This window comes from Sylvia atricapilla, chromosome 15 (assembly GCF_009819655.1).
Source record: "Sylvia atricapilla isolate bSylAtr1 chromosome 15, bSylAtr1.pri, whole genome shotgun sequence".
NCBI lineage: Eukaryota > Metazoa > Chordata > Aves > Passeriformes > Sylviidae > Sylvia > Sylvia atricapilla.
In genome coordinates this window covers 2,629,515-2,643,503 of record NC_089154.1, presented here as the reverse complement: position 1 = coordinate 2,643,503, position 13,989 = coordinate 2,629,515, and the positions used below count along the sequence as shown (strand labels likewise).

The following is a 13,989-nucleotide window of genomic DNA, read 5'->3' as shown; positions in this document are numbered from 1 at the left end:
GCGGCGGCCGAGACGCAGCCAGGGCACCACAAGGCAGGGCAGGGCAGGGCAGGGCAGCACCGCCCCGGCGCGGCGCGTCCCGGCGGCCGGAGGCGCGTTCGGCGTGCGCGGGGCTCGCGGGGCCGAATGGAGCCGCCCGGGCGCCGCCCGCCTCGCCAGCGCCCCCCGCCCGCGCCATGAGGCTGCCGTAGCGCGGCGGACACCGAGCGCAGCCCCGCCGAGCCGCCCCCATGGCGAAGGAGAGGAGCAGGAAGGCGCTGGTGGAGCTGCTCCAGCGGCCGGGGAACGCGGCGTGCGCCGACTGCGCCGCCCCGGGTAAGGGCAGGGGAGGCGCGGGGGCTGTGCGGGCGGCGGCTGCACCTGCACCTGTCCGCACGGCACGGCACGGCACGGCACGGCACGGCACGGCACGGCTCCGCACCGCAGCGCACGGCACGGAGCGCCGGGCTCTGCCCTCTCCGCGAGCGGCCGGGGTTGCGCCCCGCCGAGGGTGTGCCCGAGCCCCCTCCCCAGCGCCGGGGGCTGCGGCGGGGATGCTGCGGGGCTGGCGGAGGGCTGCGCTGCGCTGCCGCGGTCCCCGCGGACCGGCCCCCGGGCCGAGGTTTCCCCAATTTCCCCCGGGCCGGACCGGCTCTTGGCCCGGCCGTGAGCGCTGATGTCATCCCGGCGGGTCCCCGCGGGCTGCAGCGCTGCCGGGGCCGCTCACCGGGCGGTGGGGGCTCTGCCGGGGTGCCCCGGGCTGCGGGGGCGGCGTGTCCTCCGCGTCCCCTCGGCTGCTCCTGCCCTGTCAGTGAGCAAACACGCGGGGACAACGGGAGGCAGCGCTGCGGACATCCTGCCCGACAACCTTTGCCCAGCTGCCATCGATGGGTGCCTGAGCTGCGCAGGGAGCGGGGCTGGAATGTCTGTAGACGTCTTCGTGTGCGGAGGAGAGAAAACCTGGGCTGGGAATGTCTTCTTCGCCCTTTGGATGGTGTATTTTTTGGGGTCGGGCCGTGATGCTGTTGCTGAGCAGAGTCTGCATGGGGTGGTGGGATCTGTCTTTGAGAACAACCTTAGAAAAATTGCAGAGCAAGTAACTTTCCTATTTTAAAAAAGAGGAAAAAAAATCACTCTACAGAAAAACCTAAATTTGTATTCGCTTGAGCAGGATGGCTCCGAGGAGGTGTATAGAAAGGATGTCCTTTTCAGCCTCTGTCATTCTATAGGTTAAAGAAAAAAACCCAACACTTCAGCTGAGCCCTATTTTCCCAGCTATCGATTTGTTTAGGATGTCAAGCTCTACTGGATACCGCTATCCAGCTCGTACCGTTCCCAGTGGTTTTATATCCCCAGTCTGCATCCCAGGACACTGCAGTTCACTTTCAGACGCGTTGTGTCCTCCGGTACCCAGCTGGAAAGGACAAAGAACTTTCGGCATAGCGTGAACGGCTTTGCAGCGCCGCGCTGCTCTGCCGTCTCCCACCCATCTGCTGCCGTCTGACTGTACCAGCCCACCTCCGAGGTGTCTTGCTGAGCACAGCTTGGGCTCCCCGAGTAGGTGTCTGCCTAAATTCTTCCTTCCTGGAGAAAACTTTACGAACCTGAGCCGTTCAGATCAGCAGGGTGAGTCTCCCTCACCCTGTGGGGGTAGAACATAAAACCCCCAGGCAAAATGGGAAGTTTCTCAGCGTCACCGGGGTAGAGATGGAGCTGTAGGTCAATAAAATAGCTCATATCAAGATAAGAAGGTTGTTGTTAAAGGCACCACAAGGGCTTGTAAAACAACAAAACCATACTTTGGGTTTGGTGATATTTGCATACAGACATGTCTTAGTGAATCTGAAAGTCAGAGAGGAGAATTTGGGCCAGTGTCTTTTGTAAGTCAGGATGTGCTATATTAATATCCTTCAGCCTCTTCTGAACCCTCATGGCATTGCTTCCTTAGGACCACCTCCCTGTTCATCAACCCAATTTCTTTAGTGACTACTTTGCATCAGTTTCTGTGGCAAATGAGAACTATTCATGGTGCTGTGCTGTGCCCCTCTGCCTGGCAGTGACAGTAAACTTGACATGCCCTGGGCTACTTGATATAAGATGGTAGTTTGTGTCTGAAGGTAGTAGAGAAAATACTCAGACTGAATTCAGTTGTTCATCCTGGGCAGGTGTGGCAGGCCAGCTCCTTCTGGGGATGAGGTAATGCAGGAGAGGCAGGATAAGTATCCAGAGAGCCTCCAGAAAGGGGTGCAAGAGTCTTCTTTGCTGAGAAGTGGGATGCATAGAAAGGTAAAGGTGGCAGCTGGAACCAGGTGGGCAGCTGGCCCTGGAAAAGTGCCCAAGCAGAGAAAACGAAGTGAGAAGGAAAGAGGGAGGGTGGGGAATGAACAGAAGAGGGGAAGCAGGGCAGACTTGTACTTACCCACATGTCTCACCATTGGGCTGATGTGGTACAGCTGGGGGGAAGCCAAGATCAGGATTTGTTATTGCTGTTTCTCAGATGGGTGAGTGCCTTTCCCTGAAATACCCTGTTACTACGGGATCCATGATAAGAGGAAGCCATTTAGCTCAGGGATGCTCATAACAAAGAATAGGATGGGTCGGAAATGTAACAGGGGAAAATTCGTTGTTAGTCACTTTAATCTGTGTATTTGGAAGCCAGCTGGTTTTTCTTTTTCTTTTGGAAATATTTGTTTGAGAAATCAGCCGATCAGTGAAAGTTCGTTTGTTTTTTCTTTCCCTGCTGCCAAAAAGGGTTATTTTCTTTTGTTACTGTGTTGGCATTTGGGAGAAACTCAGTAGCCAGAGCCCTGAAGCCACAGCTTGTCCCAGGTATTCTGTGTCCTGTCACAAACCCCTGGTGCAATGGAGCTCTCAGCTTGGCATGGCTGGGCTGAGCTGTGACCACACAAAAGTCAAAGTTGGGGACAGACATGGGGCATCAGGGGAGGTTTTCCTCCTGGGATGGGTAAATCACTTCATCCCCTGCAGGATCATCCCATCTCCTGGGGAGATCTGGGCACAGCCTGCTGCTTGCCTGGGGCTGGGTTAGAATTTGCCACTAAATGATGACTGAGGGTTATTGAAGTGGCCAAGCCCTGTAAGGCTGCCCTGTTCAGGATGTGTTTCCCTGGTCTGTGCACACTTGCAGCTGGGTGGAATGGGGTATTGAATGTGGTGCTCAGGAAGGTCAGATCTGGGTCTTCCCCAGCACCTGTGTATGTGTCTGGCAAATAAAATCTTTTGTGTGAAACCAGAGCTTTCGAAGAGGTTTTGAGGGATGTCTCAGGTGGAGAGAACAGTCTTACAAGGGCCATGGCCATGGCAGCTGGGAATGCAGAAAGGATGCTAAAGTAGCAAGTGAAAATCAGAGTGTAAAACAACTGAGAGATTACATTTTTCACTTGCAGGTTTTTTGTGTTTGTATTTTTTTTTTTTAGGTTTCTAGGTAGGTTTTTATTAATTGCATTTTTATAAAACCTTAAATTGCAAGGAAAGGTTGTTCTGAATAAAGGATATTTCAGTAGCAAAAAATGTCATCGATCTGTAATGCATAATGAGATTGCCTTGGTTACATCTTCGGGACTGAATTCTGGGGTAGGAGCCACTAATAAAGTCATTGGATGGGGCTTTGGGTCCTCTGTCATACACACACTGTGTCCTGGATGTTATGTTTTATGTTGGTTTAAAGCTGTGCTTTCTCAGTGAAGACAGCATGGTAAATGCAAGTCTTAAGTGCAAAGTGAGCAATGTTACTGAATTGCTGGTGTGTAATGGCTCTCTGTGCATTAGAATAATCTTTTTTTCTTCAAGACTAATGTGGTAGTTCAGCCTTTTCTTTTTCTAAATGATTCTTTGTCTCGGGCAATCTTTCCTCACATCATGAGACGGATGGTTATCTCAGGGCATAACAAGACCTCGAGTATTTCTCTCCTTACTCTATTTTTCTATGACTTAAGCTCGTGTTTCCATGGAGTGAGAATTATTTTACATTGTAGGAGGACAGAGAGGCTCTGAAGACAGAAATGGAAATCCCATCAAAGCAATCCTGCAGTTTAAACCCTCCAGCAGCAGTTTACATGGCTTGTTATCATTTTATCTTTCTTATTTGGGATGGATTATTGGGACATGGATCCTGGCTAACATTGTCCCCTGTGGCTGAGGCCCAGAGGGGCTGGAGGATGGAGGAAGAGCAGAAGGCTGGTGCTGGAGGAGAGTCTGCAGTTGGAGCTTTGTGCTGCAGAGCCGAGCAGATCTGGTGTTCTGCATCTGAAAGCCTGCTGGTGGCTGAGGTGGCTGTAAACACCTTTTCCTTCTCACTCCTCCAGCAGGTGAAGCTTTTCCGTCCCCTGGGTGTCCCCAGGCGGAGGCAGTAATTCCAGGGAAACACCTGAGCGCTGGGCATTGCTGGGTTTGCTCAGGGTTGAGGAGGACACCGGTTTGATCTCAGCCCTCTCCTTCCTCCCTCCAGCCGCTGCTCCTAAACCCGGCTGGGGAAGGGCTGAGCCATCGGGCCCTGCCGTGTGCGGTGTGCCCGGGCCCTGGGGCATTGATGGGCACTGAGGGCCCTGCCCGTCCCCTGGGGCACTGAGGGACTCTGCCTGTCCCCTCGGGCACTGAGGGGCACTGAGGGCCCTGCCCGTCCCCTGGGGCACTGAGGAGCTCTGCCCGTCCCCTCGGGCATTGATGGGCCCTGCCTGTCCCCTGGGGCAGTGAGGGGCACTGAGGAGCTCTGCCCGTCCCCTGGGGCACTGAGGGGCCCTGCCCGTCCCCGGGGGCATTGATGGGCACTGAGGGCTCTGCCCGTCCCCTGGGGCACTGAGGGGCATTGATGGGCACTGAGGGCCCTGCCCGTCCCCTGGGACATTGATGGGCTTCCCGTCCCCTGGGGCACTGAGGGGCACTGAGGGCCCTGCCCGTCCCCTCGGGCAGTGAGGGCCCTGCCCGTCCCCTGGGGCACTGAGGCCCCTGCCCGTCCCCTGGGGCATTGATGGGCACTGAGGGCCCTGCCCGTCCCCTCGGGCGCTGAGGGCCCTGCCCGTCCCCTGGGGCACTGAGGGGCATTGATGGGCACTGAGGGCCCTGCCCGTCCCCTCGGGCAGTGAGGGCCCCTGCCCGTCCCCTGGGGCACTGAGGGCCCTGCCCGTCCCCTCGGGCAGTGAGGGCCCCTGCCCGTCCCCTGGGGCACTGAGGGGCATTGATGGGCACTGAGGGCCCTGCCCGTCCCCTGGGGCACTGAGGGCCCTGCCCGTCCCCTCGGGCAGTGAGGGCCCCTGCCCGTCCCCTGGGGCACTGAGGGGCATTGATGGGCACTGAGGGCCCTGCCCGTCCCCTGGGGCACTGAGGGCCCTGCCCGTCCCCTCGGGCACTGAGGGCCCCTGCCCGTCCCCTCGGGCACTGAGGGCCCTGCCCGTCCCCTCGGGCACTGAGGGGCCCTGCCCGTCCCCTCGGGCACTGAGGGCCCCTGCCCGTCCCCTCGGGCGCTGAGGGGCTCTGCCTCTTCCCTCTCTGGCCCCCGCTGCCTCCCACCGCAAAGCTGTTCCACAGCTCCGCTGCTCTAATGGCGTGAAACGGGATTTTCATCTTCCTGCTCCAAGTGGAAACTTGTTCCCGCACCTCCATTGTCCTCTCACTTAAATACTGATTTTTTCCCCTTTTTTTCATTTTTTTTTTAAAATGTTCTTTGGGAATTGGCCAGCCCTTCTCCCCGCTTGTAAGCAGAGGGGTAAGAAGGAATTTAAAAAAAAAAAAAAAATCCCACAGCAGTTGTGTTTAGCTCAATGCCACTTTCTGCAGAAAACTAAAGGGGCCTTTTGAAACAAAGGAGGTTTAATGTGCTGGTGGTTTTTGTCCGGCCCGGGCCTGGGCTCGGCACAGCCGTGGGCTGCAGACAGCCAGAGGGGGCTGCTGCCACCTGCCAGCTCAATTCAAAGACCTTGGCAAGTTTAGTGCCTTCGCTGAAAAATTTTCCTACTCGGAGAAGAGTGTTGGTGGGAGGTGGTTTGACTTCAGTGTTAACTCTTTTATTGTTCTTTTTTAACATACATGACCAGGGTCTGTTTGTTAACCTCTTAATCCTTCTCCAGAGTAAATAGCTACAGAACTTCCGAGCTGAACACGAGTTCTCTGTCCCGGGCATGGAGGAAATCAGCAGCAGGCAGGAAAGGCTTTGTGCTGGTGTGGACTGCACTAAAATCCCTGTGGTTCTGCCCTGTATCAATGAGTCACATTTCTAGTGCAGGGTAAAAAAGGTTTTGCCTGCCTGGAGAGAGATTTCTTTATCGCCTCAAACGGGAGAGGCCTCAGGAAAATCCATTGAATGTGCATCCCAAAGACCGGCTCCCACCCAGCTGCTGTGACAGGGATGCAGCCGGGCAGCTCTTCAAGGGTCAGGTCATCATTGGTGTGCTGAGGAATGTGTTGAGCATGTACTGCTGTGCATTGGCCTCAGATGCTTGCCTTGGTCATCAATATTGTGCTGAAAGTAGTGATAAATGTAGTTTAAGGCAAAAGGTGGAGCAGGAGCGTCCAAATTTTGGGACTCTTTGAGTTCTTGCTCTTGTCTACTTTGAGCCTGTTGCTGCTCTGGTTCATGGGATTTTACTGGGGTTGATGGCATCCAGGGATTTTCAATCTGGAACCCCAATGTTATATTTTTGGTACAGGAAGTACTGATTTATTTTTTTTTAAAACAAAAATCCATTACCATCCAGCTTCCAATCTCTTTGGTTTCTATAAGTTATCCTGTGTCTTGTGTTGGTTTTTCTTCCATAATATTTTCTGTGTCTAGCCTTCTTTTATTTTCTTTCCTCCTAAGCTCAGGAATGCTGTGTTCAAGCTATGGTGTTCATGGTTCACTGCGCTGGGTTTTCCTGAGGCTTGTGGTGGTAAAAAGGGCTGGGTGGAGAAGTTAATTTCTGAATTTAGCTGTGTTACCCAAGCATTTTAGTTTTGTTTTGGGTGCTTCTCTAATCTCTGGCTATGCCTTTGCTTTCAGATGAATGAGATGGGAAAATAGCAGCTCAGTGCCCTTCTCCTGAGTTTAGTTTAGCTTTCTTTGTTTCTTTAATTTTTAAAATGAAGCTGACCCACATCTTTATTTTGAAAGGCATTATAATCTGTTTACAAGTTACCAGGAATCTCTACCACACTGGGCAGTGAAAGCCTTTTAGAGCTGGAATTGGTCATTCAGGGTTAAGAGTCTCTCTGCACTTACAGCAGTGTATTTGGTTTAATGTTCCCGTTGTTCCTCGTTCATTTTTATTCCTTTTGGCTTGAAATAATGGAATAAAGTAATTTGTGTGGAACTTAGGCATGCTGGAGAGTTTTCATTAGGCTTCACTGCTGTTTGTTCAAAATTCTGGAGGCTTAGGAAAGAAATCATGTTTTTTGAGCAATGCCCAAAAAGCCCTAATTATGACATATTGCCATTTCAGTGCCCTTTTTTGGCACATACCCAGACAGAATAATAAAATTACTGAACTCTCAGTAATGCCCAGCATGAAGAATGTGTCCTAGCTGTTGAAGTGTCCAGCAGCAAGGTGGACCTCACCTATCTATGGAGGCCTCAACTTGCCAGCCATGCAGCCTGGGGTCATTGGCTCACTCAGCTAATGGTGCTGCCCCAAAATTCACTGTTTTGTGTGAAGACACTTAATGAAAATTTATTTTCGTGTTTGAGAAGATGTTGTCTTTGAAGGGTTGGAGTCTGTGGTAAGCCAAGGGCTGGGGATCACTGGCGTTATCCAACGTGTCCCTGAGCTGACAGTTTGTGCTGGGTGGTTGGGGAGCAGCACAGCCACTGACAGTCCCACACCCCTTATTAAAAGGCTTTGGAGAAGCATCCCTGCAGCCGTGGGTGCTGGCCCTGGCTGGCAATGCCTGGCCTCTGTCACCAGTCCCTGCAGGAGACGTCTGGGTGTGGTGGGCTCCCGCCTGGGTTTCTTTGAAAATGGTGTCACGGGTGCAGGGAGTGGGAGAGAAGGGGAAGCAGCGTTGGCAGAGCCCTCCAGAAGCTGGAGCTGGGGAATCCTCCACCCCCTCCTTCCTGTGCACAGGCAGAGCCCTGACACGGGGAGGTCACAGGGGAGCACGAGCCCCAGGGCTGGCGTGGCTCTGCAATCCTATGGTTTGTTCAGATGATGCTGAGAAATTCCTTCTGGCTCTCAGCTAAAGCCTGGGAAAGGTTTGGGCTGCCTTGCTTTCTGTTAGATATCCTCAGCCAGGAGAGCAAGAGCCATGAGAAATCTCAAATTATGGTGACAGTGACATTTCAGAGAGACTTACCCTGGCAGATCAGTTTGTTCTGGAGGTTTTCACTACTCAGCAATTTTTTGGATGGGGCTAAGTTGTTACCTGAGGTCTTTGAACTCTCCTCCTGCCTGATGTTTCCTTTGGGACTGAACCCAATTGCCAAATGTGGGTGGTTAGGGGCTGTGACAGGAGAGCAGCACACAACCAGCTGAGCATCCACAGTTCTTCCACCCACCCTTGCCACGAAAGACATATTTCTAAAACCAGAAGAGCAATGAGGAGGAAGTTGCTGGTAATACTTGACAGAGATGTGAATGGCTGGGGTCATGTCTGGGTGGGGCAGGTGAAATGTGCATCTTTGTCATGATGCTTCTTGAAATTTGCTGTGTGGGATGCTGGTGGTGTTGGATGGGCACAGATGTGGGTGTAGGCAGGAGGGGAAATGCTGAAGGGAAGATGACCAGGAGGAGATAGCTACTGGCTGTGGTTTACTGAACAAGCTGAAACATCCCTTCCAAGACTGGATACCCACTGATCCCATTTCTCTGCTCCTCTGAGGGACTGTCACCTTCTGGCAGCCACACGTGGGTGACCCTGTATGTATGACGTGGTATAGGTGTGTGTATGTACCGTGTGATGTAATCCAGCTTTTGTTTTCTTAATTAGACAAGGCTTGCCAAGGTGTGGAGCAGGGGGGAAGTGTGTTTAAGAGTCTGGTCTGAAGAACATCCTGTTGGTGAAAGGGGAATGCTTGAAAGCCCAGGTGTGACAGAAACCTGTTGCTGAGGTGCTGTTTGCCCATGCCAAGGAGAGACAGCTTGGATATGAGGTGACTTGGTGGCCACTGGAGCTGCAGTTCTCCTCCAGGATCTTCTTGCAGGATGTTCCTCCACCAGAATGTGTCACCCTCCCAGGCTGGAGGAAGGTGTGCACTCTCCTGGTCCTGTCACACACAGCAGTGCAGGCAGGGGAGGGGTTACCTCTTGGGGAGGACTTTGGAAGCCTGACTCCATGAAGCTGCAGATAGCATGAAAAAATCCACTGTCATGCCTGAGATAAATCTGGTAATATTGAGGAGTCATTGGAACTCCCAATAAAGCATGTTTTATTGGCCAGTGCATACTTTGAAACCCGTTTCCCTGGGTTGGGCAGTGCCTTTGATCAGATCTCATTACTCTGGGAAGGATTGAAGCTCAGTTATCCTGGAGTGGCTGTGCTGAGCCCAGGGACCCAACTCCAAACTTTGCTGTCACAGCTCCCTCACCACTGCCAGGGTTTGTCCTCTGGACCCTCTTACCATTCTGTGTATCTGATGCTCTGCATTAAGGTCACTAATGGCTGTGTGAACGAGACCCTGGTGCTTTCACCTTGCCTGACTTGTGCCCTTTGGAATCCTTCAGCGGTGCTGAACCTTGGGATGTTTTTGTGGCACAGAATTTGGAGGGTCCCAGACTTGGATTACAAAAGTTTTTGGAGATGAGAGAGGACAAGAAGATGAGTTAGAGCACAGACAGTGCCTGAGCACACAAAACTCTTGATCCTTGCTGGCAACCTACAGCCCAATAACTGGCCACAATCTTTGAGGTCAGAATGAGTGGGCTGCATGAGCTGGGATGGGATGTCAAGCTGAGTCACCCAGTGCTTGTGGAAGGAGCCGGATGGGCAGCACCAGGCCCTTAGATCAACCTGACTGGTTTTATATTTGCCAGGCTTGTGTTGTAGTACTCTGGTCTCAGCTGAGGATAGGAGACCATGTGAAACAGAAAAAACCCACTTTTGTGTCTGCTAGTGGGACTTGTATCAGCTTGGGAATTCACTCCCCTCTCCCATGTGGGCACTCAGCTGTGTCTGGTGAGAATCCTCATTTAGTGCTGGGGTTTACATCTGAGCAGAGGCACCTCTGGAGAGCTGAATTGGCTTTCCCTGCGGTGTGCTGGGGGAGGCTGGTGGCTGTCCCTGCAGGCAAGGCTGGTGGCAGCTCTTGGTTACCCCTCAGGAGCTGAGCTGCCCCATGCCAGCCTGCTCCCTGCACTGACACAGCCAGAGCATTAAATATGGATAAGGAGGAGAAAGCACATTCCCTTGCCTTTTATAAATAATTGCTGTGCTGTGGGGAGTGAGGGTTCAGTGTAATTACGGCGGGGGAATAAACGATGACAAGGGGCTTGAGAAGAAAAGACTCTGCCCTTACCCCTCGACAGCCTGATGCCATGGGTTGGCTCCCAGCCCTGTGGGTCTGGGGAGGGTGGAGGATTTAGTGTCTGACTGGGTGACCTGCAGTGAAGCTCTTTCTGCTGGGGTGCAGCTGGATCCGCAGGCGCTGACATTTGCCTTGGAGTTCAAACAAAGATCCCTGTATTGGCTTTATTGGCGAGGCAGTGCCAGGGACACTGCTGGATGTGTCCTGCTCCTGGCCCCTGCCCTCCTCCAGCCCCTCTGTCTCCCTGCTTTGGGCAGTGCCTCTCCCAGGGAGGAACTTGGAGGCATTTGGGACTCATGTTTACAGTGCTTTGTGTGAGATGTCAGCCCGGGGCTGTAAACAGTGTGTGGTTTTGCTCAGAGAAAGTACAGAGCTTCCACTGGCAGCATTTTTCCATTAAGGCAAGGGCTGGAAACCTCCTGGCATGGAGGGCTGGGCTGCTGGGAGCTGCAGCTGTGGGAAGAAAGTCTCTGTGTGGAGCACATGTAATAAATAAATAAAAAAGGAGCAACATAGCGGCTTCCCTGAGCTGATGCAGTTTCTGTTCCATGCAATGTTTGGGTGGAATTTCCTCATGAAAGACAGCTATTCCTTCTCTTCTCTTCTCTTCTCTTCTCTTCTCTTCTCTTCTCTTCTCTTCTCTTCTCTTCTCTTCTCTTCTCTTCTCTTCTCTTCTCTTCTCTTCTCTTCTCTTCTCTTCTCTTCTCTTCTCTTCTCTTCTCTTCTCTTCTCTTCTCTTCTCTTCTCTTCTCTTCTCTTCTTTCTCTTCTCTCACATGCAGTTATCTGTATATTTGGGTCTGGGGAATAACAGTTGCATTGGGGATTGCAAATCTGCTAATTGTTAGTTTAATTTGTATTCCTATCAATAGAAACATTTATTTTCCTTGTGTATTTATCTGATGCCTTTAGACTCAGGGACATCAGGCCTGGTTACTCTGCCGTGTCCTGTCTCTGCCTCCCGCTGCCCTGAATCCAAAAGATCAATCAAGTGCAATTCCCTCTTTCCTTCTTGCTTCCAGACCCGGACTGGGCATCCCACAGCCTCGGGATCTTCATCTGCCTGAATTGTTCAGGAATCCACCGGAACATTCCCCAGGTCAGCAAGGTGAAGTCGGTGCGCCTGGATGACTGGGACGATGCCCAGGTGGAGGTATGAGCACTGGGGCTGCGAGCACCTGGGGCTGGACCTTTTCCCTCTGGAACCCTTTCTAACCCTTTCTAAAAATGCCATAACAAATGGTTTTTTCTTTCTAAAAATGCCACAACAAAAGAGAGCGTGTCTAGATAATGAATGGACTGAGGTCTGTGGTGCTGACTGAAAGAGAACGCCCATTTTGTGGAGAATTTATGAAGGTTCCCCCCATCCTCTCTAAAAATGTCAGGGAAATAGTGTGTAGAAGCTACTAATTTTTAATTACTAATTTTTAATTTATTAATTTAATTTTTAATCAGCTTCCTGAAAGGTGGCTGTAGTCAGATGAGGGTTGGTCTCTTTTTTCAGGCAGCAACTGACAGAACAAGAGGACACAGTCTTAAGCTGCACCAAGGGAAATATAGGTTAGATATCAGGAAAAAGTTTTTTAGAGAAAGGGTGGTAAAGTATTGGAATGGTCTGCCTGGGAAGGTGGTGGATTCACCATCTCTGGATGTGTTTAAGGAAAGACTGGATGTGGCACTTGGTGCCATGGTTTAGTTGAGATTAGAGTTGGGTTGGACTTGATGGTCCTGGAGGTCTCTTCCAACCTAATGATTCTGATTGTAATTTTTAATTAATTGTTTTCTGTTGTTTCTTACAATATCTCTAGACCTCTGGTATACCACCCCTGCTCAGCTCAGCCGTTTCTGGCTTTGTTCCTCTTAAATCCACAGCTTGAAAACCCAAACCCTCACAGTATAAATTCTCTCTATTTATGCCCCACACCTCCATAGATTTCTGTGGTGCTGCTAAAGGCACCCAGGAAACCTTTCTGCTGTAGCTACTGGTGTCTTCAGAGGCATGAAAAACTCTGCCAATTTCTGTCTTCTATGTGTAAAGTTGAGGTTTTTCTAAAAGCTGCACCTCATGAGTTGTGCATTTTATGAGAATAGGCCTTAGTGTTGCATGGGTATTTCCTTCCCTAATATTTTGATGGGGGATAGATTGAATATGTAAATGGGAGAAATTCAAAACCATGACAGTAATAAAAAAGAAGCTTAGCTGCTTGTGTTTGTACGCTTGGCATTTGACACAAAACAAAATGTATTTAGCATGGCTGCCTGGAAAAAATGGGGCTTTTCACTTAAAAAGCGAATTTCAATAAATAAAATCTATGAATAAGGAAATAAGTAATTTTCTTTGCTGAGTTCTTAGCTAGCCATTTGTGTATCAGAAGAAAAAGAGGGCTGTCAGGGGAGATAGAAACATTATATATTTATTTATTGGAAAGGAGGCTGTCAAGGCAGATAGAACTTTTATATATTTATTTGTTTCTTTATTTATTTGTCTATCGCTTCAAGCTCTTTCCTGAGGTAGCTGCAATGACTTTGCAAAAACAAAATCATCCTTCTGGCACAAGTGATGTGATCCAAAGCACAGGATGTGTTGTCAGAGGCATCACCCTGCTGCAGCTGTAGCACATGTGAGGTTTTGCCCTCTGGTTACCTAATTCCCATGTTGGATTCCTGGAGCCATCTGATTCCCGTTAGAGGGGAAATGCCACTCAGTGTGCTGCCTCCTGCTCCTGTGGGGATCATGCAGGTGGGACTGGGACATGTCCTCAGCATCATTTTAAGCTGTAAGATCCCCAGCAACAATAACCAATATTTATTTCTGAGCCCTGCTTGCAGGCACAGTTTTTACAGCAACCCTTCTGTGCACAGTCCTGGGCAAACCTCTGAGCGAGAGAACAGGTTCCCCTCATCCCAATAATTTTATTGCTCTGTAGAAGTAAAGAGAATAAAGGAAAATACTGTTTACATCTTTTTAAATTCTTTCTGTTTTTTTTCTCTTTTTACAGTTTATGGCCTCGAATGGAAACAATGTAGCAAAAGCAAAATATGAATCTAAAATGCCACCGTTTTATTATAAACCAACATATCTTGACTGCCAGTAAGTAAATACCTCTGCTGGTAAACAGCATTTATTTGTTTGTGCAGCTGCAGCCTCTGTAATACTTCAGTTTCAGCATAATACTTTTTTTTTTTCAGCCACAGTGGAGGTTTCATTTATAAAAGGTCCTGAAAATGTTTTTCCTTCTGCATGCATATGGCAGAGTTTATGCTACGTGTGGGATCTTATTTAATAAATACAGTTGAGATGATGCAGGGGAGTCAATAGTTTGTCTGCTCCCCAGACTCTTCCAAGTTTCTAAAGCTGCAAGAATGCCAATTTCTACCCATTGATTTCCTCTGTCTTTTCAAATCCCCCTTCTGCATCAAAGCAGAATTTGCTAATCTGCTGTGTGAGATGCTGGGTTATTTGTAATGCAAAAATACTGGGGGTTTGTGTGAGGTTGGTTTTTTTTTTTCACCTGGATGACAAATAATCTCCTCCATGAAGGCAGCTAAAAGCTGTTTGCC

At 50.5% G+C, this 13,989-nt stretch overlaps 1 protein-coding gene across 1 annotated transcript in view; it reads left to right on the top strand.

Moving 5' to 3' along the window:
• The first annotated feature begins 20 nt into the window (after nucleotides 1-20).
• Nucleotides 21-13,989, top strand: part of ADAP1 (ArfGAP with dual PH domains 1) — a 50,444-nt gene continuing 36,475 nt past the window's right edge. Inside the window, exons 1-3 of the mRNA XM_066329701.1 lie at nucleotides 21-315; nucleotides 11,451-11,581; nucleotides 13,428-13,519. Coding sequence (XP_066185798.1) covers nucleotides 231-315; nucleotides 11,451-11,581; nucleotides 13,428-13,519 — 308 coding nt within the window. The 5' untranslated portion in view covers nucleotides 21-230. The remainder of the gene's footprint in view (nucleotides 316-11,450; nucleotides 11,582-13,427; nucleotides 13,520-13,989) is intronic.